We start from the raw sequence: 24,362 nt of genomic DNA on the forward strand, positions 1-24,362 counted from the left end.
AAAGTGACCTTGGGGCGGGGACCTGCAGACAGCTGGGGTTCCAGGAAGAGGAGGGAAGGGCATATGGGGTAGAGCGACAGTCCAACTTGGGAGGCACAACCCAGGAAGGTCCACAGGCTGGTAGAGGCGCGCAGGTGATGCTGGAGGAGCCAGGGTAGGTGCGGTGCAGCCGAGCCTCGGGCAAGTGTGCCTCGGCCCAGACCACCTGCCCTCTTGGGCCACGAGATCTTCGGGGTTCGGGGCCTGGGATCGCTCGCGGGCCAGACAGGAGCCAGCAGGGGAACGAAATCTCCAACTTCTAACTTCAAAGAAATGCGAATGAAAATAAGGAGAGATACCCCCCCCCCCACTTTAGGATTGACAGCCAGCGGTGGTGATCTCCTGGAGACCAGGCCGCACTCCCACAACCGGGGAGGCAGGGGCGGGGGGTGGTGGACGCTTTTCCAGAGGGCAGCTCGGCAAGTAGCACCAAAATGTCACCAAGGTGTCTCACGTGCCCCTTGACCTGGCTGCTTCGCTTCTAGCGATCTACCGAGAGATGCAGGCGCTCAAAGATGCACACTGACGGCCCACACAGCTTCATTTGTGCCTGCTGCGGTGCAAAGGGGGTGCCTAAGTGTCCATGGGGCGCGTTACATACCGTGAAAGCCTCGGTCATCTCTGTGCCTCGACAGGGGATCCCGTCCACGACATAAGCCAAGTGAAATCAAAGGAGTGTTACAAACTGCACTCATCCTATGACTTCATTCAAAACAGCCTGGAGAGCGTGCGCCAACAGTGCACTGGGGGCGGAGGGGGGTGCGGAACTAGACAGGACTTTCATTTTCTCTTTGAAACCCATCTGGAAAGACAGAGGCCAGCAGGGAGTTTTCGCCGCCCGGAGGAGCGGCGGACTTTTAGGGAAGCCCGGTCTTTGTTCATAGAACTGGTTACTTTATGGAGCACCTGCTGTATGCGGGACCACCCGCTGGGGCCTGGGAAGCATTTTCGGCAGAGATAGGGAAGGGGCTGCTCACGCCGCGGGAAGTGCGGACCTCCACCCCGCGAAGTAGCTGCAGGTGGCAGCTACTGAATAGTTCACTAAATCTTACCTGAATAGTTTACTAAATCTTACCAAAGCCCAGCGAGGGAGCACTTTTTATCCCAGTTATATGAAGAGGGGGCTCAGAAAGGTCACTGGAATAGGCATTACCGTGTCGGTGTCGCGAGCCACGCTGCCTCAAGATCCTATCAGCTGTCACTCCTGGGATAAGGTCCAATGTGGAGTGTGGGCTCTGAAATCAGACCCGGGCCCAATGTCGAATCCACCTTCCTAGTGTGATTGTGGGCAGTTTAGTGATCCCTCCTCTGACCCGGGCTAGGATCAGCTATTTATAGGGGTGCCGTGAGGATTATACGGGGCAATGCCTATAAAGGGCGAGCTTGAGCTAGTCACTGTGCTAAGCGCTTGTACGGGCATGGCCCTAATGAGTTGGCCCATTTTTCAGATGAGGAAACTGAGGCTCGCAGGGCGAGAAATCTCGTCCTAGGCATCAAGCTGGCAGAGGTGGAGGTGGCCTGCACCCCTGCGAGCCTCAGTTTCCTCGCCCGACCCGCTCCTCAGGGCGCCCCGCCCCTGCTGACGCCCCGCCCCGTTCGTCCAGGTCCCGCCCTTGGCCCGCCGAGCGCCGGGAGTCGCCGCACAGCCCCTCGCGCCTCAGCCAATCGGCCGCGGGCGGCGTCGGGTGCCTTCAACCTCGCCCGCTGTCCTCCCGCCCGGCGCTCGCTCGCTGCCTCGCTCACTCAGCCGCCGCTGCTGCTGGGGCTGTCGCCGCGTCTCTGTCCACCGACTCGGTAAGGCCGGGCTAAGGCCGCGCGCCGCGGGGGGGGGGGGGTGCTGGCGGGAGCCGGGGGCTGGCTGCGGCGGGGCCCAGGGCCAGGGGCGGACGGGGACTGCAAGGGCCCGGGCCGAGGAGGGGGACGGGGGGCCGCCGCCTGTGTCGGGGCGCCGAGGGACAGCGGTTCTTAGAGAGCTCGAAACCGGAGCGGGGCGGGACTCCCCATACCCCGCAGTGGATTGGGTCTAGGGCGTCCGCGTCAGTGTCAGTCCGCATGCGGGCAGGTCCGGTGTGGCTGCGGGAGGGATGCTCAACCCTTCGGACTTAGCAGGACGCCTCCGGGCTGGGGCCAGTAGGGCCACCGGCTATCTTTCCCTTCCCATCTCACCGTCACTTCCCAGGAGTGGGTTGATTGGGTCTCGGGGTCTGCCCGAGGATCGGTCGGCCTTGCGAGCAGGTACTGTATGGGAGCTGCAGGGACGCTTGACTCTCCGGACTTGGCAGGATGCCCCCGGCCAGGGGACCCCAGGACTGCCGGTTCCCTTTCGCCAGCATCCCACTCCCCTCGCCGAAGTGGATTGGGTCTGGGGATCCGCGGTAGGGCGGTGGAAAGGACGCGACGGCGGGATGGATGCTGAGCCCTCGGGATATGGCAGGGCGCCGCGGATCCTTCCTTTATCTAGCCCCATCCCCTCCCCCTCCGAGAGTGGATTGGGTCTGGGGGGCCGTCCCGGAGTCGCGGGCCGGCCCAAGCGGGAGCCAGAGGGACGCTAGGGACTCAGCAGGGCGCCGCAGACCCCCTCCAGGCTCCCGACCCCCTCCAGGCTCCCGCCCCCGCAGCGCCGCCGTGGGGACACGCCCTTGGCGCTGGGACTCCAGGCGGTGTCCAAGCGCCCTAGGTGGATGCGAATGGAGGCGCCAGGCCTGGGTCCTCTCTTGCGAGCATCCTCCATCCCCCCATGCGGCGCGCGGTCTAGGGCAGGTGGGCGAGGAGAGCCTGCCCAAGGTCGCGCCGGGCCGGGGAACTTGCCTTGCAGGGGGTGGGAGGGTGTGGGCGCTTCACGTGACCAGGCCTGGGCGAACTTGGCCTGCGAGCCCGGACGGCACGGTCAGGGCGGTAGAGCAGCCCGGGCTCCGGGGCCCCTATTCCGGCAGCCCCTAACCCCATCGCCCGGGGCGAGCAGACAGTTCCTTTCGTTTTGGAAAGGCTGTGGAACAGTGTCTTTAGAGTGTAAATCGGTGGTTGACTCGCGTTAAAGCCGAACTGAACAAAGATGATCTTACTTTTTTAACTCGAAGAGTTAAAAATCTCGAGAAATCAGGTTGAATACAGAACTTAATATTCCCAACTCGGAGCTGCTTTCGGTTTCCTCTGTGCTCCATGTGATATTAAAATATTGAAGGGCAGATTTTAGTAGGCAACTGCTAACTTTGTAAGTCACCAAATAAAATCAGTTTAACCTTTTGAAAAGTGTATTTTGTTACACCATTTTCTCACACAGGCTTCCGGTTTCTGGTCATTCCAGATATTCAAGCATGCTTATTTCCTTCTAAACCACAAACCAAATGAATAAAAAAATGGCCGAACACACTGGTCTTTTAATTAATTTTTTTTTTATGCCAGCAAGCAATCACCCCCCTTTCCAAATTATTTAAGGTGACTCTTAGTGAGTGTGGCATAAATGAGAACATTAATGCTGATGATAATGCTTATCGTTGAGGCGAGGGAGTGTTTGGTTGTAAGTGATAGGAGCTGAATGCAAAATTCTCGTTGGAGTTTGGGGTGGTTCTGCCCCTGCGTGCCCGGGGGCTGCTTTTCGTATGTAAATGAACGGTTTCCTTCCAAAGATGTGTGGCTAGACCTGATCTTGCACATTGAACTCCATCTGAACAGCTGTTGGAATCAGAAAAAGAGCCATCTTAAGGAGTGCACATACTTTGTATCAAGAGTGGCAGAAATTGGCGTCATGCACAGGCCGAAATAACCTTTCGAGTTTGTACTGAAAACAAGCGGCCTAACCCAGAGGTGAAAGGAAGAAAGCTGGCGTCGCTGCCGCCCGGCCTTGGCCCCAGATCCAGCCCCCGTGGTCACCGAGCGGTCAAGCCTGGGTCTCCGAGGAGTCCTGGGGCGAGGGCCCGGGCTTACGCAACCCTGGCCCCGCGTGCCCATTCATGGAAGCACAGTTAATGGTTCCTTGGGCTGCGCGGTGAGCCCCTTCCGGAGGCGCTCTGGGCTCGCGGGGCGCGGGGCAGCGTTTCTGGTGTGGGTTGCCTTAGGGCACACCAAGCTCTTAAATGTCCCCCAAGTTGACCATGCAGGGCTCGGCCTTCCCACCCAGAGGCGCTGCATTTCGCCCGCTGTTGCCGGAGTGGCAGCGCCGCCGACGCACGCCAGCTCGCTCCGGAACGTGGCTCCGAGCCGACCCGGTGGAACAGGATCTGAACGCCCGGGGCGCGCCAGGCCGGGGGCGGGGCTCGCGGTAACCTTTCCCCTACTTTTCTCAGCCGTCACGTGACGCCCGGGGGGGGAGGGGCGGGCCGCGCCGACCGCAGCTGCTGGCATTGCCTGTGAGGACGCGTTCCAAGCGAGCAATTAAAGTTGCAGCCTGGAGTCTAAAGGCGGTGGGAAGGTGGGAGGCGGAAACGCTTACCCGCTCCGGCCCGGGGCTGCTTCTGCACTTTGATCCAATGCATTTTTTCCTTTGTTGGAAAAAATGTTTAGTCACTCTGCATGGTTATTATTGGCAGACCTGACAGTTCAGTTACCGGTGGGCGCCTGCACTTTGAATTCCGGAAAAATTGCTGCTTTTAAGAATAAAATTGTTGTTCAAGCTGGTGTGTTTCAAGTGTGTTTCGGAGACTCTCCCTCTTACTTTAACGAGACCTCTACTTTCTTCGAATGGCTTGAGCCCCTCTCGAGCTTTTCCGGCGAGGACTTTTCTGTTTTAAAAATAAGTACTACAGGCACACGGTGCAAAATGAAGGGGGTGCAGGTGGGAATTCAGCACAAAGCTGGCCTCCTCACCCGGTACCCCTCCGCAGAAGCTACCACTATTAAGTTTCCTTGACAACTGTAGAAATAGTCTAGGCTGTACAGGGCATTAAAAAAAAATCTGTTAGAGACATCTCACAGCTTCATCAACATCAAATCCTACTGCCAAAGAAACAGACCAATGCTGTATAAAATACAGAATTGGGAAGAATTAGGGAAGCAGAGGCCAAACTTTCATGGATATGTAAGTAAAATAGCCTTTTTGAGGGGGTTTCCTTTGCATTATATTTGTACACAATGATATTTATAATCTATATAATTATATTTTGAAAGATGTTGCATAAAAATAGGCAATATATGAATAATACTACCAACCTTCAACAGTTCATCCTAACGACATGGTAAAAATATGGATAATCTAAAGGAAGCTCTTAAAAATGTCTGTTACTTAACACGAGGAATATTTTCTGCTTGTTGATTTCTGATATTCTGCTGCGTTTTGTGAACTTTACCTTTTACCCCAAGCAAATATTAGGTGACTGAGAGCCTCAGTTCAGTGGAATGGCCTTTAGTTTTTTTGCATGTGAGCTGTTTTTATGTCCAGGACTGTTTAGGGAAGTTAATAATTGAAAGCAATTGTGCTGCCGAGTGCGGTGTGCCTCTCCAGGCGTACAGTAGGGTAGTGGCCACTATGGAGGGTTGGAAAATAGGGTAGCTACGCTCAGCTTACGAAGGCTTATCGGCTAATTGTTGGACACCGAGTTCTCTACGTAAAAAGGAAAGGAATCGTTCATACACTCCATGTGGTGGTTCACTCACCCATCCCAGGAATCTGAGGGTCATCCTAGATTCTGCTTCCTAAATGGCTCGTTTTGTTTTTTTTTTAATATTTACTTATTTATTTGGCTGTGCTGGGTCTTAGTTGCGGCATGCGGGATCTAGTTCCCTGACAAGTTTGTATTAAAAGCTAGAGTCTGTCATAGAGTGAAGTCAGAAAGAGAAAAACAAGTACTGAATGCCAACACATTTATGTGGAATCTAAAAAAAAAAATGGTTCTGATGAACCTAGGGGCAGGCAGGGATAAAGACGCAGATGTAGAGAATGGACTTGAGGACACGGGGGTGGGAGGGTAAGCTGGGATGAAGTGAGAGAGTGGCATGGACCTATATACACTACCAAATGTAAAATAGATAGCTAGTGGGAAGCAGCTGCATCGCACGGGGAGAGATCAGCTCAGCTAGGTGCTTTGTGACCACCTAGAGGGGTGGGCTAGGGAAGGTGCGAGGGAGATGCAAGAGGAAGGGGATATGGGGATATGTGTATACATATAGTTGATTCACTTTGTTATACAGCAGAAAGTAACAATATTGTAAAGCAATTATATTCCAATGAAGATGTAAAAAAAAAAAGCTAACACAAAATAACCTTTCCTTTAAGAAGCCGTCATATGCTGTAACTCGGACTTTGCTTTTTATGAAATAATACTTCATTTATAAGATTATACATGTATCACTGATTTTCCCAAGTGTCGGCCTCTCCGTGCCCTTAAAAAGATTTAATGCACGGAGTTTTGGTTTCTTTCTCCTTTTGCAAGCAGGCACTGTTGCGCAGAGTGAAGTACAGTAATGCTGCTGAAAGTTAAATGTCAAAGACGTTGGGCTGGGGTATCAAACGCAGTGGGAAGAGGAAGGATGGAAATCCACATTCTTGGAGGACTGCTGTTGGCCTGTGGCTGCAGTTGGGAAGGTACAGAGTATGTTCCTGCATTGGAGACCTAATGTGAGTTATGGGTAGTGTGCATACTTTATTTGACAGGAAACAGATCTTACGAATGGCGATGACATGTGCTCTAGCCGCCCCCCCCACACACACAGACGTCTAAGTGGCAGACCTGGAATTTGAACCTGGATCTGTGTTCTCCAAAACGTGTGCCCCCTCCTGCTGACAGGCTGCTTCCCAGACCACGGTGCAGGCAGAGGGCCTGGGTGTTGGCACCTCCCCCAGCCCAGGGCCCACTGGATGTGACATTGAATCAGCTGTGTGTGTTTCTGGGTTTCCACTTCCTCATCTCTAAGGCGGCCCCTCTGACAGCTGTCATCCTGTCTCACAGGGGTTTTCTGAGGATCCAAAAGAGGCCAGGTGTGAGAGTAGCTTTGAGGGTGTGAAATGAATACAGCTTCCAGCAAACAATACCATGGCCGCAGGCAGGCCTTTTTTTTTTGGCTGCATTGGGTCTTCATGGCTGCACGCGGGCTTTTCTCTAGTTGTAGTGAGCGGGGGCTACTCTTCGTTGCTGTGCGCGGGCTTCTCATTGCGGTGGCTTCTCTTGTTGCGGAGTACGGGCTCTAGGCGTGCAGCCTCAGTAGTTGTGGCACGCAGGCTCAGTAGTTGTGGCACGCAGGCTCAGTAGTTGTGGCTCGCGGGCTTAGTTGTTCCGCAGCATGTGGGAATCTTCCCAGACCAGGGCTCGAACCCGTGTCCCCTGCGTTGGCAGGCGGATTCTTAACCACCGTGCCACCAGGGAAGCTCCAGGGAAGCTCCGCAGTCGGGTTTTATGGATACGGCTGCCTTCTGCAGCCCCCAGATTGTAACGTGTGGTTTGACCACGTTCAACTGTACTTCTGGGTGCAAAGGAGAAGCACGTGCGTGGGAAATACGGGGCACCCCCGCAAGGTTTTAGGGGCGTTTGAGGGAACCACACCCTGGCGGAGAGGAGAGGTTCGGGGACTTCTCTTGGGTGGACGCATGCCTCTCCCAGCCGTTCTCGCTCAGGCCATTGTCCTGATGTTGGCCAGGCTGGAGGGGGTCCTTTTGGATGGACGTACAGAGAAAAACACCTGAAGAGGTAGTGCAGGTAATTGGGTTAGACAACTGTATTGGCAGGTTACGCCTGCCAAGACATTCTGTATTTTCTTTTTTTTTTTTTTGGCCGCTCAGCACGGCATGCGGGATCTTAGTTCCCGATCACGGATTGAACCCGCGCCCCCTGCAGTGAAAGCGCGGAGTCTTAACCACTGGACCACCAGGGAAGTCCCCAAGACATTCTGTATTTTCTTTCTAAAAATGTGACCCTCGATGACCTTTCCCCAGTTCTTTTTCTTGGTGAAATCACATTTCTCTGTATTTAACTGATTAACCATTACTTGTTGATACGGCACCGTATAAGTGTTACATTTGAATTTGCTTTATTTTTACAGTACCTCGGTAGGCAGAAGCTGTTGTTTCTCGAGAGCCATAGAAGAAGGGATAATGATTCAGGTTTCCCCTCTAACCTGCCTTGACTCAGCATCATTACCCTGTAAATGTGAACGGTTTATTATGACATACTTCACTGCGAGAAATGAACCGTGCGGCCCGTTTAATTAACGCGGCTATTCAGTGCTCTGTCATCAATTCAGGATGTAGTCATTCATAAATGAAAGTTCCTGCGCCTTGCCTGTGCACGAAGCCCTCCCCCAAATTTAAAGTGAGTCCTGAGTCTCATGTTCTTGCTTCTAAGATGCCTCCCTCAGATTAGGGAAAGAATAATTTGTATTTGTTTGTGTATACACTTGCTGAACAAACACAAGAGCACAATTACAGAGGATCATGTCTCCAAGGAAATAAGGACTGGCCCGTGGTGTGCAGAGAGGTGGGGTGCCCACACTCTAGTGGAGAGGAGCCCTTTTATTTTTTCTTCCCGTCACTGCTAATTTTTGCCTGCATCTAACCTCTCACCCTCATTAACAGCAAAATGGCAGGAATACTAAATACTAAAGAGCAAAAAGGAACCTGAGAAGACACATGAACCCCTGGGCTGGTGAAGCCTTTCCAGAACCTTCCTGGTACTTTCCTTGATGTGCTTCAGGTGGCAGTGCTGAGGTAAACCTGGGTACCACCTTGGTTGTCACGTATGGCAGGAACATGGTCTCCCCAAGTTGGAGCCAGTCCTGGAGGGCAGGATCAGCTTTGTTAGCTGAACCCTCCCAGGTGTTGGTCACCGGCCCATAGAAGAATATGTGGTAGATGGTAAGATAATTGCTCTGCCCCCCGCTAAAGATGGTGCTGCAGATTCTTTGCCTGCCCTGGCTTCTCACAGGAGGTTTTCCAGGGGTGGCAGCGCAAGTGTCATCCAACCTCACTCTGGTGAGGGATACAGGCTGTGCTCCTGGAGACCCTGCCCGGCACTCGTGCTGCGCTAAGCTGTCGCTTCCTGTGGGTGACCTTTTCTCAGAGGATTTCCAGCTCAGCTGTTTGCCTCTAGATGAGGTGGATTTTAATAGAAGGCAGGGTCCGCTCCTGTGGGCCTGTGAACTGTGCAGTTCTAGTGGGAATACTGGAAATACTGGAACATGGGAATAATTTTAGAGTTGGCACCCGCTGTATTTGTAGTTACTGTAGTTTGACTGCTGGTTGCAGTCACATCATTTTGGTTACGACAGAGTGACCTAATTTTATATCTGTGTTGTAACGTCAGGAATCTTAAGTAGAACTTTGTGTGGAGTACTTACCCCCTAACTCGGTAGGTAAGAACGTGAGTTTTGGAGCTGGACCTGGGACTGAGTCCTCGCCCTGCTGTTTGCTGGCTGTGACCTTGGGCAAGTTTCTTGACATCCAAGCCTCTGTCTTCTCATTTGTAGATGGAAATAGCAGGAGTAACCAATTCCTAGAGTTCCCGTCAGAATTAAACGGGGTAATGCAGGTACAATACGGATCGCATTGGCTGGCACATGCCAAAGACTTTGGTAGAAAGAATATTTTGTATCTTCCTTGTTAAAAGCACAAAAATTAATCTGTACGCCTTACCTATCTATCTACCTACTAGCTACTTCTCTCCTTATCTGTTAATTTCATGACTGTTCTGAAAGGCTTCTGACAACACATAATTTATCATATATTATATTATTATATGCTGTAAAGGCCGTTTTCTCGGAAACCTGCTGTCACATGGCCAGTTTTTATTGTTTGTTTTACATCATAGAGGTGATTTTCACACCTTAGTTTTCCCCAGGCCTGTTTTGAAGTCTGGCCCTGTACTTTCCATTGGGTGACCTTTCACCTCCTTTCCTGCTGCCTGTTGAAGAACCTGGGGGGGGGGTGGAGGAGGACGGCTCTGAAGGAGGCCAGATGCCCTTGAGGGAAACAGGATGTCTTATGGATGACTTTTTAAAAATTAATCTATTTATTTATTTATTTACTGCTGGCCGCATTGGGTCTTCGTTGCTGCGTGTGGGCATTCTCTAGTTGCGGCGAGCGGGGTCTGCTCTTCGTTGAAGTACGCGGGCTTCTCATTGCGGTGGCTTCTCGTGGCACGGAGCACGGGCTCTTGGCGCGTGGGCTTCAGTAGTTGTGGTACGCGGGCTCAGTAGTTGTGGCGCACGCGCTTAGTTGGTCCGTGGCGTGTGGGATCTTCCTGGACCAGGGCTCGAACCCGTGTCCCCTGCATTGGTAGGTGGATTCTTAACCACTGCGCCACCAGGGAAGTCCTTATGGATGACTTCTTGATTACATAACCAGTGTTACGATTTGCAGGCCACTGACCTCTGAGGTTAAAGGCTTTTGTTAAAAGGAATAGGTTGTGGAGAAAGACGGCAACGTGAACACATTTGACAAACAAAGTACAGACCAATTTATTGGCCAGGGAGTTAGAGGGTGGCAGTGGGCTGTTAAAACGAAGGTCGTCTTACCAAAATTGAATGAGATGTTGCAGCATTTTCCCCCCAGATTGTTCACTTCACGTTCACTGTTGGAGAACTGTCTGTGGGCTCATGGTTTGTTCAGAGAATTCAACAAGGATTCGTGTCCTGGGGAGCTTTACAGCTTATGTCGGGAGATTAAACGAATAACTGACAGGTGAAGGTCATTCGCCAGGAAGTGCAGCTGAAATGGCTAAATGTAACTGGTAGAACTCCTGTGCTTCCGGAATGTGCATTCCGAGGCAGGCACCTGGGCGAGGGGAGCTGTAAGCTAGGTGTGAAGCAGGAAAAGGGAAATCGAGAAAGGTCCGAGGCATCCCGGCTCTGAGTCGGAGTTCACAGGCCACAGGGCATGACCAGTGGGCCTGGCCAAAGAGGAGGTGACCGGGAGACTGAGCTGGGGAGGGCCTCGGGAATAGCGGCGTAATTCAAGACCAGAAGTGTGACTTTTAAAAACTGCAATAAATAGGTCGTCATTCTCAACCGGAGTGTCTTATTCTGGATCTCGGTGTTTTTCCTGGAGCGGATTAGCATAAGGTGCTTAAGTGCTCTGGTACAGACCTTGGTGACTGACTCCCTCCTTTAGTGGCCCTCCTGGTTTCTAAGGCGGCACCATCGCATGGTTCCCACCACGTTCAGCTGGGCGGGGGGTGGGGGGGAGGGCGGGCAGCAGCGCCCAGGTGTGTTCCGGGCCGGCAGGTTTGTGCACAATCACCATCAGGTGGGGCTCCAGGTGGGCGCTGTCCACCTGATGTGACCAGAAGTGATTTCTGTCCTCCCAGGGGAAATAAACGGGTCCGTAGCCCCGCGGCCGACACGCACACAGAGAGGGCTTTGTTTTCAGCATGTTGGATCAATTTCTGGATGTCTCCCCGCAGCTGGGGGGTTGCTGCCACCAGCGGCCACCTCCAGTTTACCCCCGAGCTGGTCTGGCGGAGCACTGCAGGAGGTGGCCTCACACCAAGAACAGTCCCCAGGGGGCCTTCTCCCCCCACCTAGCCAGACCTTCAGCAGGGAGGAGCAGCCAGCCTGCGCTTCCAGAAGGTTCTTCTACTGTCCCCCTGTTCCCTCCAGTTCAGAATTCTTGTCCGAGGGCCTCCGGTAGCTGCCCAGTGATGATTTGCGAGGACAGCCGAGTGCAGACGTGGAGACGGTTGGTGTGTTTTCTTCTCCAGCCTCCCGAGAATCCGGGGCACAGGTGCACATCCTGTGGGTGGGTCCCTGGGGAAGCCACGGCTCTCCACCCAGGTGGAGTGGTACTCGGGGAGAGGGGCAGCATACCTTCCCAGGGCAGCAGGTTCTGGTGCTGGCCAGCATGGGGTGAGGGATGGAGTGAGGACTGCCCTAGCCCGTCCGTGACCCGGCATGGCAGGCGGTTGGAGGTGTTTCAAGGAGAGAGTCGGCCGGGAGGATACGGGAAAGGTGCAAGGTGGGTCTTCAGTTGACTTGGTTTCGGCATCAGTGAAGGTGAGTTTGGAGAGAGACTCGTGCACAGACACAGGGCAAAGCCCTGGGCAGGGCCCTGTGGGTGGTTGGATCCCGGGTGCAGAGGGGCTGGAGGAGGACCCTCAGCAGATGCACTGGTGACCTTACCTGGAAGGGAGAGGAAGCTGGAGAGGGGGCCGGCGCGTGGACACTCAGGGTTTAGCTGCACACCGTGTGTGGGCATGGCAGAGCCTGCGCCAGCCCAGGGAAGCTGGGAAGGGGGTGCTGCCCGCTCGCCTGGCCCTTGGGGCCCTGCCGTACCCTTTTTTTTTTTTTTTTTTAATTTTTTGGCTGTGCCGCGCAGCATGCGGGATCTTAGTTCCCCGACTAGGGATGGAACCCGCGCCCCCTGCAGTGGAAGCGCGGAGTCTTAACCACTGGACGGCCAGGAAAGTCCCCTAGCGCGCCCTTTGCCTTCACCCTGGAAGGTGGAAGGGATGCAGAGAAGAGGCTGCCCAGGGTAAGTGGCCCGGATCCAGACACGGTCCCCAGCCTGCCAGCTGGCCCCAGGGCCCTTCCTCTCCTGGTGTGTTGAGGTTCCCAGCGGTGCTGACAGTGACAGGACAGCCGTGCCAGCCTGGGCTGGTGTGCCTCGGGGCTCCAGGGATGCAGGCCAGGAAGGGAGAGTTGGGGACAGGGCAGTCTCCGGTCCACATGACAGAGTATTAGTATCTGTTCCTTCCGGGAGGGGATATGTAGGTGTGATTCCTTGCTCTCGTGCGTTGGCAGTATCTCCTGCTGTAAGACAGAAAACATCCTGCTGTGTTAACACAGTGAAGCTCACTGGGGCTCTTTTGCGCTCCTCATAACTCCTGATGTTCCACGAGTTTATTACTGATGTGCCTCCTTGCACCTGGAGCAGGTCTGGCCTCTCTCGGCATGGCAGGCGGTTGGAGGTGTTTCAAGGAGAGATCTGCCAGCAGTGGGGAGGCCATTCGTCAGCAGTGGCCCTTCAGCTCCAGGCACTTTTGCCAGCTCTGCGGGGCTGCTGACCTGATTGACTGCAGGGAAGTATCCGGAGGAACGGCTTGGCTCTCTGTTGGCGAGGTTCGCACCATTCTCACGGTGGTTTTCAGACTCTGGTCTGGAGCCCTCCACCCCTCAGGGCCAAAGGGAGGAAGAAGAGGGTTGAAAGGCTTTATCCACGAACCTCTCCTGTGTGTTTACATTTGAAGAAAAAGGTCCCCATTTTTAGAGATGTTAGGAACCCTCTGGGCGAGCGACCCAGGGGAGCTGCTTCATGTCCAGCGGCCACGGTCAGCCTTTGGGAAATGATGGTAGCTGTGTCTTCATCAATTACTCCAGCTGCTGCTTCGGGGCGATTCGAAGGTGGGAGAGGCAGGGCAGTGCGTTCAGGCTGCACCCACACCCACCTGGGTTGGGTGGAAGGTAGGAGCTGGGGGTATGACCTGCGAGGGTGCCCCAGGGCAGGGGGCGCAGTGACCCCACAGGCAGCCTCGCCCTTCCTTTCTTGTTTCTGCAGGTGTGGTTGGGTGGGTGAGCAGCTATTGAAAGTTGGTCTCTGGGTGTGAGATTTAGCACCGGCTGCAGTGGACACGTGTTTTATTTCCTTAAACATATTTTAAGCAATTATTAGAGCAGATGACAAACATACAGAAGAGACACAGGCGAGAATTCCCTGGCGGTCCAGTGGTTAGGACTCTGTGCTTCCACTACAGGGGGCACGGGTTCGATCCCTGGTCAGGGAACTAAGATATCCTGCAAGCCATGTGGCATGGCCACCCCCGCCGCCAAAAAAAAAAAAAAAAAGCACAGGCATAAGGATTCTCACTTGGTCACAGCCCAACTTCACCAGTTCTCACATATGGCATTTCCTACCCCTGTCCATCCTTCCCCCACCTCCAGTGGTTTTGAAGCAAATCCCAACATGATAAAAGATAAAAGCGCATTGGTAAATATTTCAGTATGTATCGCCAAAAAGATAGCAGCTCTTACCATTCAATTAAAAAATAGTTTTCTAACTTTGATTGTAAAATGTGTGCATATTATATTTGAAACAGTTGTTTTCAGGCACCTGCAAAGTCTCATCCTGATGAATGAAAACAGACAATACAGCATATACTTATATTTCCATGTGTACTGGTGAAGCAATGCATAGAATTTAATTTGAATCACAAAGTTGGTGATTTGACATTAAAAAAAGACAGCAGCTCTTTCAGAAAATAACCACCATATCACGTGACACCTAAAAGCATTTAATCGTAATTCTTAAGGTTATGAAGTAACAGTTGTTTAAAGGGGTCCTTAGCGTGAATGCAGAACTGGGGCACATCGGGGGAAAGGAGTAGTAATGCACCCGCCTGAATTACATGTCTGAGGAGAGAAGGTTCAGATGCATGAGTGTTAAATAGATAACACTTCTGTTTCATGAGACAGCGGTGTTTTTGTGACAGCTTTATTGGGAGATCATTCACATCCCATACCATCCACCCACCTCAAGTGTACACGTCAGTGATTTTAGTATATTCACACGTATGTGCAGCTGTGACCCCCATCAATTCTGGGACATTTCATCACCCCCCAAAGAAACCCTCCTCTCCTTAAGCCCCACCTCCCCCCGGCCCTAGGCAACCACTGCTTTCTGCCTCTGCGGATGTGCCTGTTCTGGACACTTCCCATAGGTGGAGTCGTACAATACGTGGCCATCTGTGTCTGGCTGCCTTCACTCAGCATCATGTTTTCAAGGGTCACGCGTGCGGTGGTGTGTGTCAGCACGTCATCCCTTCGTATTGCCTGTAAGTAGCATCCTGTTGTATGGACGGGGCATATTTTGTTTACCCCCGTTCGTCAGTGGGAGGGTGTTTGGGCTGCTTCCACTTTTTGGTTATTATGAATACTGCCGCCGTGAACATCACGTACAGGTTTGTGTGCAGACACACGTTTTCATGAGCATGAGCCTAGGAGCGGAATTGCTGGGTCGTGTGGTAACTCCACATTTGACCGTTTGAGGAGCTGCCAGACTTTTCCGAAGGGGCTGTGCCGTCTGACATCCCGGCCAGACGTGCACGAGGTTCCGATTTCTCCACATCCTCTCCAGCGCCTGTCATCGCCCATCCTTTTGATTATGGCGGTCCTGGTGGGTGCGAAGTGGTATTTTACTGCAGCGAAAGCTCTGCATTGTCCTGGTGGCTGCAGGGGGCAGTATTCCAAGGCTGAGTGTTTGCAAGTGCGAGGCTGTGGATGCCAAAATCGAGGGTGGAATTTTCACTCGATAGATTTGCAGAGGGAGCTTCTCAAGCCCTTGTCATCCGGTTCACTAACTCCTGCTTCTGGCTCAGATCGGGGGAGGCCGGCTCACGATCGTCATCCTGGCTCCTGCAAAACTAGAAAAACAAATTGTCCACCTGGAGGGTACTTAAGACTCTTCTATTTGGTTTTTAGTCTGAACCAATCAAAACAAGCAAATCACTAGTTAAATTCAGAGTTTTTTCATTTTTAAAAAGAATAATTTTTAGGGACTTCCCTGGCAGTCCAGTGCTTAAGACTCCATGCTTGCACTGTAGGGGCCATGGGTTTGATCCTTGGTGGGGGAACTAAGATCCCACATGCCACATTGTGTGACCAAAAAATAATAATAATAATACAGTAATTTTTATTGGAGTACAATTGATTTACGATGCTGTGTTGGTTTCTGCTGTACAGCAAAGTGAATCCGTTATGCATATTTCAACTCTTTTAGATTCTTTTCCCACGTAGGTCATTACAGAGTATTGAGTAGAGTTCCCTGTGCTGTACAGTATAGGCCCTTGTTAATTATCTGTTTTTCAAAGAGTTCTGATAAAGGCCTCCAGAAACGGAGGCTGTAAATATCCTCGTCTGTGTGCCCCTGCCCAGCAGAGGTTAGCTCCCCGAGCAAACAGCGGACACATACCTTTGGAGAGAATTGGCTACAAACACTACGTTTAGTCTACTGCCATTAATAATCCCTTCCTGTTCTGCAGAAAGCCCTTGAAAGATTTTAAAAATCATTGAGGGACTTCCCTGGTAGCACAGTGGTTAAGAATCTGCCTGCCAATGCAGGGGACACGGGTTCGAGCCCTGGTCCGGGAAGACCCCACACGCCACGGAGCAACTAAGCCCATGGGCCACAACTACTGAGCCTGCACTCGAGAGCCTGCGAGCCACAACTACTGAAGCCCGCGTGCCTAGAGCCCGTGCTCCACAACAAGAGAAGCCACCGCAATGAGAAGCCCGTGCACCGCAATGAAGAGTAGCCCCCGCTCGCCACAACTAGAGAAAACCCGCGCACAGCAATGAAGACCCAATGCAGCCAAAAATAAAAATTAATTAATTAATTTTTAAAAATCATTGAAAGGGTAGCCAGTCACATAATTTTATTTGCTGTGATGCATGCTGTGCAGAATTCTTATCTTTGTAAGACCTGCTTTGTGTTCACCCCAAGGCTTTGATGGGGGGAGGGGTTGAGTTAACCTTCAGGTTCTGGAAGCATCTTAAGAGCCACCTTGGGTAGCTTTTCGAGAAATTGATTCCAGCTGTTGGTTTAAAATGTCTTCAGCATTTTCAATTTACCTGTAGCGAGCTTTTGCTTAGAGTCGTGCTGCTTTCAAATGGCATCTGTCTTCATAGTTAGCCAGGCTCTGGACGTTTGCTCTGTGCCAGGTAAATAATGTGTAATTTTTCTTATCCTTCTTTTTGCCCACACCGCACGGCTCGCAGGATCTTAGTTCCCTGCCCAGGGATCGAACCCAGGCCCTCAGCAGTGAAAGCACAGAGTCCTAACCACTGGACCGCCAGGGAAGTCCCAAATAACGTGTAACTATTCTTGAACGCTGGACACATGGCACCAGGCCAAGGTTCCGTGAGTGGGATGCAAGTTTCGCCGACTTGCTTTTTTTCTTTCAAGGTCATCCGAGCAGCGCTCTCGGGTGCCCATCCCAGCCACTCCGTCTGCCCCAGCATCTCCACGTGGGTGCCCCGGTCCATCCCGGGGTGAAGGCTCCACTCCCAGCCCACCCCGCGCTGTGGCCCTTCTGTGTGTGGAGGCTCAGTGGAGCCCACACGGTTCAGACCCCAGCCCCAGGGCACCTCCGAAACCTGTCTGGAGCGGGTCACCCTCCCCGTCCCCAGTGTTCCCACTCTAGGCCACGCTCTCCTGGAAGACCACCCCAGCTTCGTACTGGTCTCACTTCCTCACCCCACCTGGCCCTGGCTCCAAACAGCGGCCCGAGTGGTGTTCTTTAGAACAGACACAGACACAGGAACTGACGCCCCTGACTCACAGCCCTGGGATACTTTACCATTGCCCTTAGCATGAAACCCGACTGCCTCCGGGACTTCCCTTTCTGAATTTAGCGCCCACCTCGAGCCCAGCCACCCTGCACCTCCAGCCCTTTCCCAGGTCTGCCTTCAGGCCTGAAAGTCTTGCCCTCTGGCCAATCCTTCTCCTGGGCTTCCGTGTCACCTGGGAGGTCCCCTCTGTCACTCCCTCTTCTTTCCACCCCCTGTCTGAGCTGCAGGAGGGCAGGGGGACCTCCATCCTCCCCACGGCTGGCACATAGGAGGCAGTCAGCACACACTTGTTGAACAAACCAGTGAGTGAAAGTTGAGATCATTCGTCCTGATTTGCTGAAGACTAAGCTAGTTTGACTTTTGTAACTGGGTGTCTCTGAAACCGCCTTGCCCTTGATTTTGACGGGTCCGACGTCTGCCCCCAGTGGGCTTATTACACGGGTAAAAAAAGGAGACATGGCCTGCGATGGGGATACACACACGCACTCCCAATTTCGGATCTTTATTCTGGTTTGTTCTGGATTTTTAGCTCCTCTTTATCCACGTGTGCTTGGTGCCACACGGTTTAGGAGGAGATGGTACCATCGCCCGCCTTCAGAAGGTTGGCAGAGGGGCTGGTGCTGGGGAGGCCAGGAGGGATCCCGCCAAGGAAGCGGGTGAAGGGAGACCGGATATACCCAGCAGGGGAAATGCAATGCACTTGCCTCTGCCAGGCAGGGAAGCCTGCAGGGAGGGCTGAGCCTGCAGCGGGGGAGGGAGCGTGATACTGGCTGTTGACGGCAGTTGGATTTCTGCAGCCTCTGAGGAGGAAGGCCCAGCCTGTCTTGTCCACACCCCACCTCCCCCTGAGGGTTCTGTGCGTCTGGTTTTCGTGGAGTCCTTTGTGGAGCCTGAAGGGGTTTCTCGGGCAGCAGCCCCACGCGTACCAGGGGCCAAGGTGTTGGGCGTTGGTCCTGTTTTCCCACCGTTGATCCCTGAAGATAAGGGATCAGGGGCCATTGTGGACGCATTTGTGGACTTTCTGTGCCAGCCTCTAGGCTGGCTGGTGGGCGGGAATGGGATTTGCCTCCCATTTGCGGGGCAAGTTGCTAAACCTCCTCTGGCTTCCTGGGTCAGCCGGGTGTAGACTGGGCGGCAGAGTTGGGTGGATGGCGGGTAGTGGAGGGAGGAACGAGGGGTTCCCGCTCCTGGACTCTGCTGACCACCCAGCGCCTCTAAGCAGAGGCCGCAATTGTCTGTATCTGGCTGGACCAGCAGGGGAGGGGTGATGGCTAATCACAGAATCGGGTGTGTTAATGAAAAACTTGTAATCTATCAAATGGGAGGAGACAATCAGATTCAGAATGGATTACGCTTCTCTACAAGTTAGAGGTTTTCTAACGTCCGGTCAGTGCCCCCTCCATGTTACGTTCTCCCCTTGTCTTTCCAGGAGCTCGATAACCATGGCGGAGGCTCACCAAGCCGTGGCCTTTCAGTTCACGGTCACTCCCGACGGAATCGACCTCCGGCTGAGCCACGAGGCCCTCAGGCAGATCTATCTGTCTGGACTTCATTCCTGGAAGAAGAAGTTCATCAGATTCAAGGTTTTCAGACACTTGCTTCAATCTGTACAGTATTCCCTTTATTGAAGTTTCAGCGTGTCAGAGTGGTAGTTGACACATCATGTATGTTTCCGTGGTCCTTAAGGCTTGTGAAACACTTTCCCATGGATTGCCTCGCTGAATTCTTGGAGAAATTCTGTAAGGCAGGTAGGGTGAATCGGGGCCCCGTAGGGCAGATGAGGAAATCAGGACTCGGAGAGGGTAAGTGACCTGCTCGGAAGAAGCAGAATAAAGGCTAGACTCCACGTCTGGGCTCCGAGTCCAGAACCCCCTCTACACCTTGTAGGAAAAGGATTGTTTTTCAGCTGTGTGAAACCGCAGCGAGTTCAACAGCAGTCTCGCCAATAAAATAGTCCAGCGTTGAAAAACATGCACGTAAATGCAAATACAGCTAACCACTCATGCTCTCAATTCTGTTTACCTGCAAGAGTGGACATGTATTCACTGTTTGTAAGCACGTGTCTTGTTTTTAATTCACTTATGTAAAAAATTACAAAAGTCATGAACATGCATGTACCCTTCGCTTAAAACTTCCCCAATTGTGCTGTTTAGGGAAACACTGCTGGGGAAGATCCCCGGGGTGCTCCTTACCTGCTGCCTGTAAGAATAAATCCTTCCTTCTCCCGAAAAAGAGAAAATAAGAATCACAGAAGGACAAATGCATGTTTAAAAAAATTCAAACAAGACGAAAGTGCACCAGGAGTGTCTGCCCCGCTGTTCCCCAGTTTGTGTGTTTGTTGTCCAGTTTTCCCTTCAGAGGGCAGCTCCAAGGCGGGCTTTTGAAAAGGGACTTCCCTGGTGGTGCAGTGGGTAAGATTCCACGCTCCCAATGCAGGGGCCCCGGGTTCGATCCCTGGTCTGGGAACTAGGTTCCACATGCATACCGCAACTGAGTTCACATGCCGCAACTAAGGAGCCTGCCTGCCGCAACTAAGGAGCCTGCGAGCCGCAACTAAGACCCAGTGCAACCAAATAAATAAATATTAAAAAAAAGAAAAAGGCCCAGGAGCTAGGGTGGATGGGAACAGTGACCAGGGAGACAGTGGACCGGCCCCTGGGACCTGGCCAGGCTGGACAGGTGTTCCCGGGCTCTGCCAGAGGGGTCTGGGGCTCAGGTACATGGCCCCGTCACGCTGGTCCCTTGTGGGCGCCAGCAGCATGACCCACCCGAAGTGGAGGAGGGCGCCACCTACAGGGGAAAGTGCCCTTTGCGCTCCTGACCTTGCTGGACGCCTCCTTTTACCTACAAATGGAGGAAAGTAGAAGCTTGGGTGCCCCGGTGTGGCCGTTGTCGTCACCCAGCGTAGACGTTGTTCCCGGACTTTAAAAACCTTGTGGTACTGCCGAGGGGGCAAAACTAGCGTACGAAAACAGTGCACAGCAAGGGTGCATCCTAACCACGTGGTTCCTTAGGGGACCGTCTGATGCTCAGAGGAAGCGGGGGGAAGGCTTGCATAGCTGCTGCCGGTCGGGGGGATGTGGTGAGCAGAGACCTTTAATCTAGAAACGTCCTCCCTCCATTTTAATTTAGCGTATGTACCTGTTTATTTTACAAGAACGGTTCAGAGAACACCAGAAGGCCCCCCTGCACCCAACCACTTTGTTTAAAATCTTTTGTGATTCTCCATTATGAGAATAACATGTAGGGATGTGTAAGTCTCTTCTGAGAGAATTCAGATAAAGCTTTGAGAGTTTTTTAATCTATTATCTTAACTATTATCATGGCTTCAGTAAGATTTTTTTTTTAATGTTTTATTTATTTTTAAATTTTTAAAATATTTTGCCTGCGCTGCGTGGCATGTGAGATCTTAGTTGCCCGACCAGGGATCAGACCTGGGCCCCCTGCATTGGAAGTGCAGAGTCGTAACTGCTGGACTGCTAGGGAAGTCCCAGGATTTTTTAATTGGGAGTTTTGAAACATACGCAAAAGTAAAGAGGGTAGTAAAGCCCCACTGCTCGTTTGCACAGCTGTCAACGTTTTGCCAATTTGGGGTCATGTGTCTTCCTTCCCCCTCCACTGCTCCTTTTTTTTTTGAAGGCAGGCTGGGGGAGCTTTGGCTGAAACATCTTATGGCAAATTCTTGACATGAAGTGAGGTTTCCTGGAAATACCTCGGGTTGAATGGTGTCTGATTCAGGAGCAGCAGGAGGGATGGTTTTGGAGTTGGTGGGGGGGGCTGTCCAGGCATCCTTGGTGTAGCATGTTGGGGAGGGGACATCGTGGTTGGCAAGGTGGCCAGTGTCCTGAGTCAGTCTGGGTGAAGCTCGGGAATCTGTATGTTAAACTAGTGCTTCGGGTGAGTCTAATGTCCTGGGGTCACTCTCTGGGGGAACTGTTTTAGGAAGGGTTTTGGCTCAGAAGTAGAGGAAGGGAAGGAGCTGGACAGAAGTCGGAGCAGCTGGGGGCTGGAGGCTCAGGGGAACGTTTCCAGTAGTGATAGTGTGGCCGCTTAGCTGCCCCTGTGTGCAGACCCCCCACCCCTTCACTGCCTGCCAGCTCACGGGCCCCCACCACCAGGAGGGACGTTGCTCATGCCGTGCGTGTCTGTGTTTAGAATGGCATCATCACCGGCGTATACCCGGCGAGTCCCTCCAGCTGGCTCATCGTGGTTGTGGGCGTGGTATCAACAATGTACACCAGGATCGACCCCTCTTTGGGAATAATTGCAAAAATCAATCGGACCCTTGACAGGACGTAAGTAATCCTTTCAAATCTCCAACCGTCTAGGGAGTTATTGACTTCTTTGTTGCTGACGTTTTCATGTCTTCTCACACGTCATGGCTGTTGTGGATTCAGTTTGAGGCTTTTGCTGTGGTTGTCATGTCGGCTTTCTCCCCATTTCCTGGACTGGTATGAAGGTCCCCTCGGGCGTTTGGGGACCCTTGTGGCCCTTTCTCTGGAGACCAGGGACAAGAAGGGCAGCCTTGGTCCTGGGGTACCCGCCAGGACATGTCAGGGCCCGAGGTGGGAGCCAGCAGTGGCAGTCAACTTAGCCTGGCCAGGGGGACCCTCGAAACGAATTTCTGCCCCAGGAGCCGGTTCTGGACAAGGTCTCTTCCCTGCACTGGGGTCCGTCCTGGAGTTCTGGGACCCCGGGAACTGACTGCTGTCGGGGGCTCTGGGGAGACCTCAGCCCCTCAGCTCCCTGTCTGATTGGCTTAGAACACCGGCGGGACCCCAACACTCTCCTGGTTGCTGTAGATTTTTCTAGAAGCTTTTTTAATACCATGATATTCGGCCAGGCGGGGCCTTGGGTTGATATTTTTCTTGCAAGGTACGTGGTGCTGGGGTCTCATGCCAGAATGTTGGCCGTGCCCTCGAGGGCATTTCTGGAGCCCCTCTTTCCTCCCTCCGGTCCTGGGGGTGGCCCTGGCTCCCGTGTAGCCTCTCCTGCCGTTTGGCCCCTGCGCTGCAGTGACCTCTCTCCCTGGGGTCTCCGACATGAAAAAGTGAGGAAATGTTCAGAGGTGCAGATTCCTGCCCAGAGTCGCAAAGAGGGGAAGTGGGGAGCTGGAATCCAGACCCAGCTCCGCGTGGTCGGACACCTGTGCTTCCTTCAACGTGCCCTGAGCCTCCCCTCGGAGAACCTTCTTGCCAGGCAAACGCAAAAAACCAGCACCTCTGGGGGCTTCCCTGGTGGCGCAGTGGTTGAGAGTCCGCCTGCCGATGATGCAGGGGACACGGGTTCGTGCCCCGGTCCGGGAAGATCCCACATGCCGTGGAGTGGCTGGGCCCGTGAACCATGGCCGCTGAGCCTGCGTGACAGGCTCTGCAACGGGAGAGGCCACAACAGTGAGAGGACCGGGTACCGCAAAAAAAAAAAAACCAGCACCTCTGCCTTACTGGTGTTTGAGTGGCCAAATGATGGGACATACACAGGGCTGTTTCCATTACCCCATTTGTGATGGCAGCCGTGGCTCTGGAAGGCACATTTACAATGTTTGTTTTGGCTGTACCAAGCAGCTTGTGGCGGGATCCTAGTTCCCCGACCAGGGATTGAACCCGCGCCCTCGGCAGTGAAAGCGCCAAGTCCTAACCTCTGGGCCGCCCGGGAAGTCCCGTGGAAGACATATTTTTATCTTCTGGTTGGAAAGTACTCGTGCCTCCAGCTCGGCTGTGGCTGTCCCCTGCCAGACCTTTGATCCTATTCCTGTGTTGCTTGTTAACACCGGAGGACGTCGTACGTCTGTTACTAGGGAAATAATAGTCCCCAAGTCCTCGTCCCGTGCTTGGGCTTTGCTTTTTGCGCCACGGGTTTTGGGAGGCAGGTGGGGTCTGTGAGGGATGGGGTGCATCCCAGGTGTGTCTACGGGGTCCCTGGGCCGTAGCTACAGGGTCGGGGCTGGGCCTGAGCTAAACAGATGAACTTCTGGGCCTTTTACTAAATCAGTTGGTTGTTTGGATTTGAATATCGTTCTTTCAGAAAAGAACAGGAAAGTAACGTGGCCAAATGTGACATAAAGGAAAGCTCCCAGCTCAGGACTGAATTTGATTCCGATCACTCTAAAGAGATGATTAAGCGGTTTTAAGTGAAAGGTCTGAATCTTCTTACGTTGCTTTGAGCGGGTGCCCCTCACTCCTGAAAGCTGCCCCACATTCATGGTGTCCAGGGAGACGCGAGAGTCACCGCGAGTCCAGCTGAGCCCCTCGGAGCCTCTGGCCACCTCGGGATCGCTGGCTCCTGCCTTTATAAGCGTCCGCAGGGCCCAGGATACAAAGCCCTGTCATTGCAGTGGAAGCACGCCTGTGCTGGACGCCTGCCCGACTCCTTGCTCTGCCTGGGGGCTGGGAAGCCAGGCAGGGACCCTGTTGCTCTCACCTCCCTGCCCCAGGCTCTCTCTTCCCCTCCTTTATTTCCGGGGAGCCGCAGGCCTGCGCCCCCTGCAGACAGTTCACCTCCGATTTCCTGTCTGCTTGTGTTTAACACAATTTTTTAATTTACTTTTGAATGGGGGCTGTCTCTTTGCACTGGATTATATTTAGAAGTGTTGCCTATTTAAAGCCCTTTCTAATCTGGGTCTTTATAAGATTTGTTTCTTTGTCCCTCTAAACCAATTGTGGTAAACTGGGCCATCCCTGGCCCAAATTTAGAAAGACCAGGTGAAGGGGCCAGCGTCTTCCAGGTTCAAGGGCTGTTCTGCAAAGTCTTCCTGGAGAGGGTTCCCAACGTTCTGAGGTTGCAGCTTCCCCGAATGCAGGTGTACGGCGTGCTCTGTGTAAGCCCATCCCCTGCAGCCTCGGAAGGGGCATGCCCTTTAACAGAAAGCTATTAAAGCTGATGCTTGCTGTCAAAGTGCCTGTGTGCATATATATAAAAAAAGCTGGGTGACTTCCCTGGTGGTACAGTGGTTAAGAATCCGCCTGGCAATGCGGGGGACACGGGTTCAAGCCCTGGTCCGGGAAGATCCCACATGCTGCGGAGCAACTAAGCCCATGCGCCACAACTGCTGAAGCCCGTGTGCCTAGAGCCCACGCTCCGCAACAAAGAGTAGCCCCCGCTCGCCACAACTAGAGAACGCC

General features: G+C 53.0%; 1 protein-coding gene across 2 annotated transcripts in view; it reads left to right on the forward strand.

Annotated features, from left to right (window-relative positions):
• The first annotated feature begins 1,679 nt into the window (after positions 1–1,679).
• The window catches only part of CPT1A (carnitine palmitoyltransferase 1A), a 61,018-nt gene continuing 38,335 nt past the window's right edge, over positions 1,680–24,362 (forward strand). The window contains exons 1-3 of one of the 2 annotated variants that reach the window (XM_030833252.2): positions 1,680–1,833; positions 18,671–18,824; positions 21,397–21,536. In XM_030833252.2, the coding sequence (XP_030689112.1) occupies positions 18,684–18,824; positions 21,397–21,536 (281 nt within the window). In that variant the 5' untranslated portion in view covers positions 1,680–1,833; positions 18,671–18,683. Of the gene's footprint in view, positions 1,834–2,102; positions 2,275–18,670; positions 18,825–21,396; positions 21,537–24,362 lie in introns of those variants that run through there. The other variant, XM_030833253.3, reaches the window with a different exon arrangement.

The sequence above is a fragment of the Globicephala melas genome, chromosome 8 (assembly GCF_963455315.2).
Source record: "Globicephala melas chromosome 8, mGloMel1.2, whole genome shotgun sequence".
NCBI lineage: Eukaryota > Metazoa > Chordata > Mammalia > Artiodactyla > Delphinidae > Globicephala > Globicephala melas.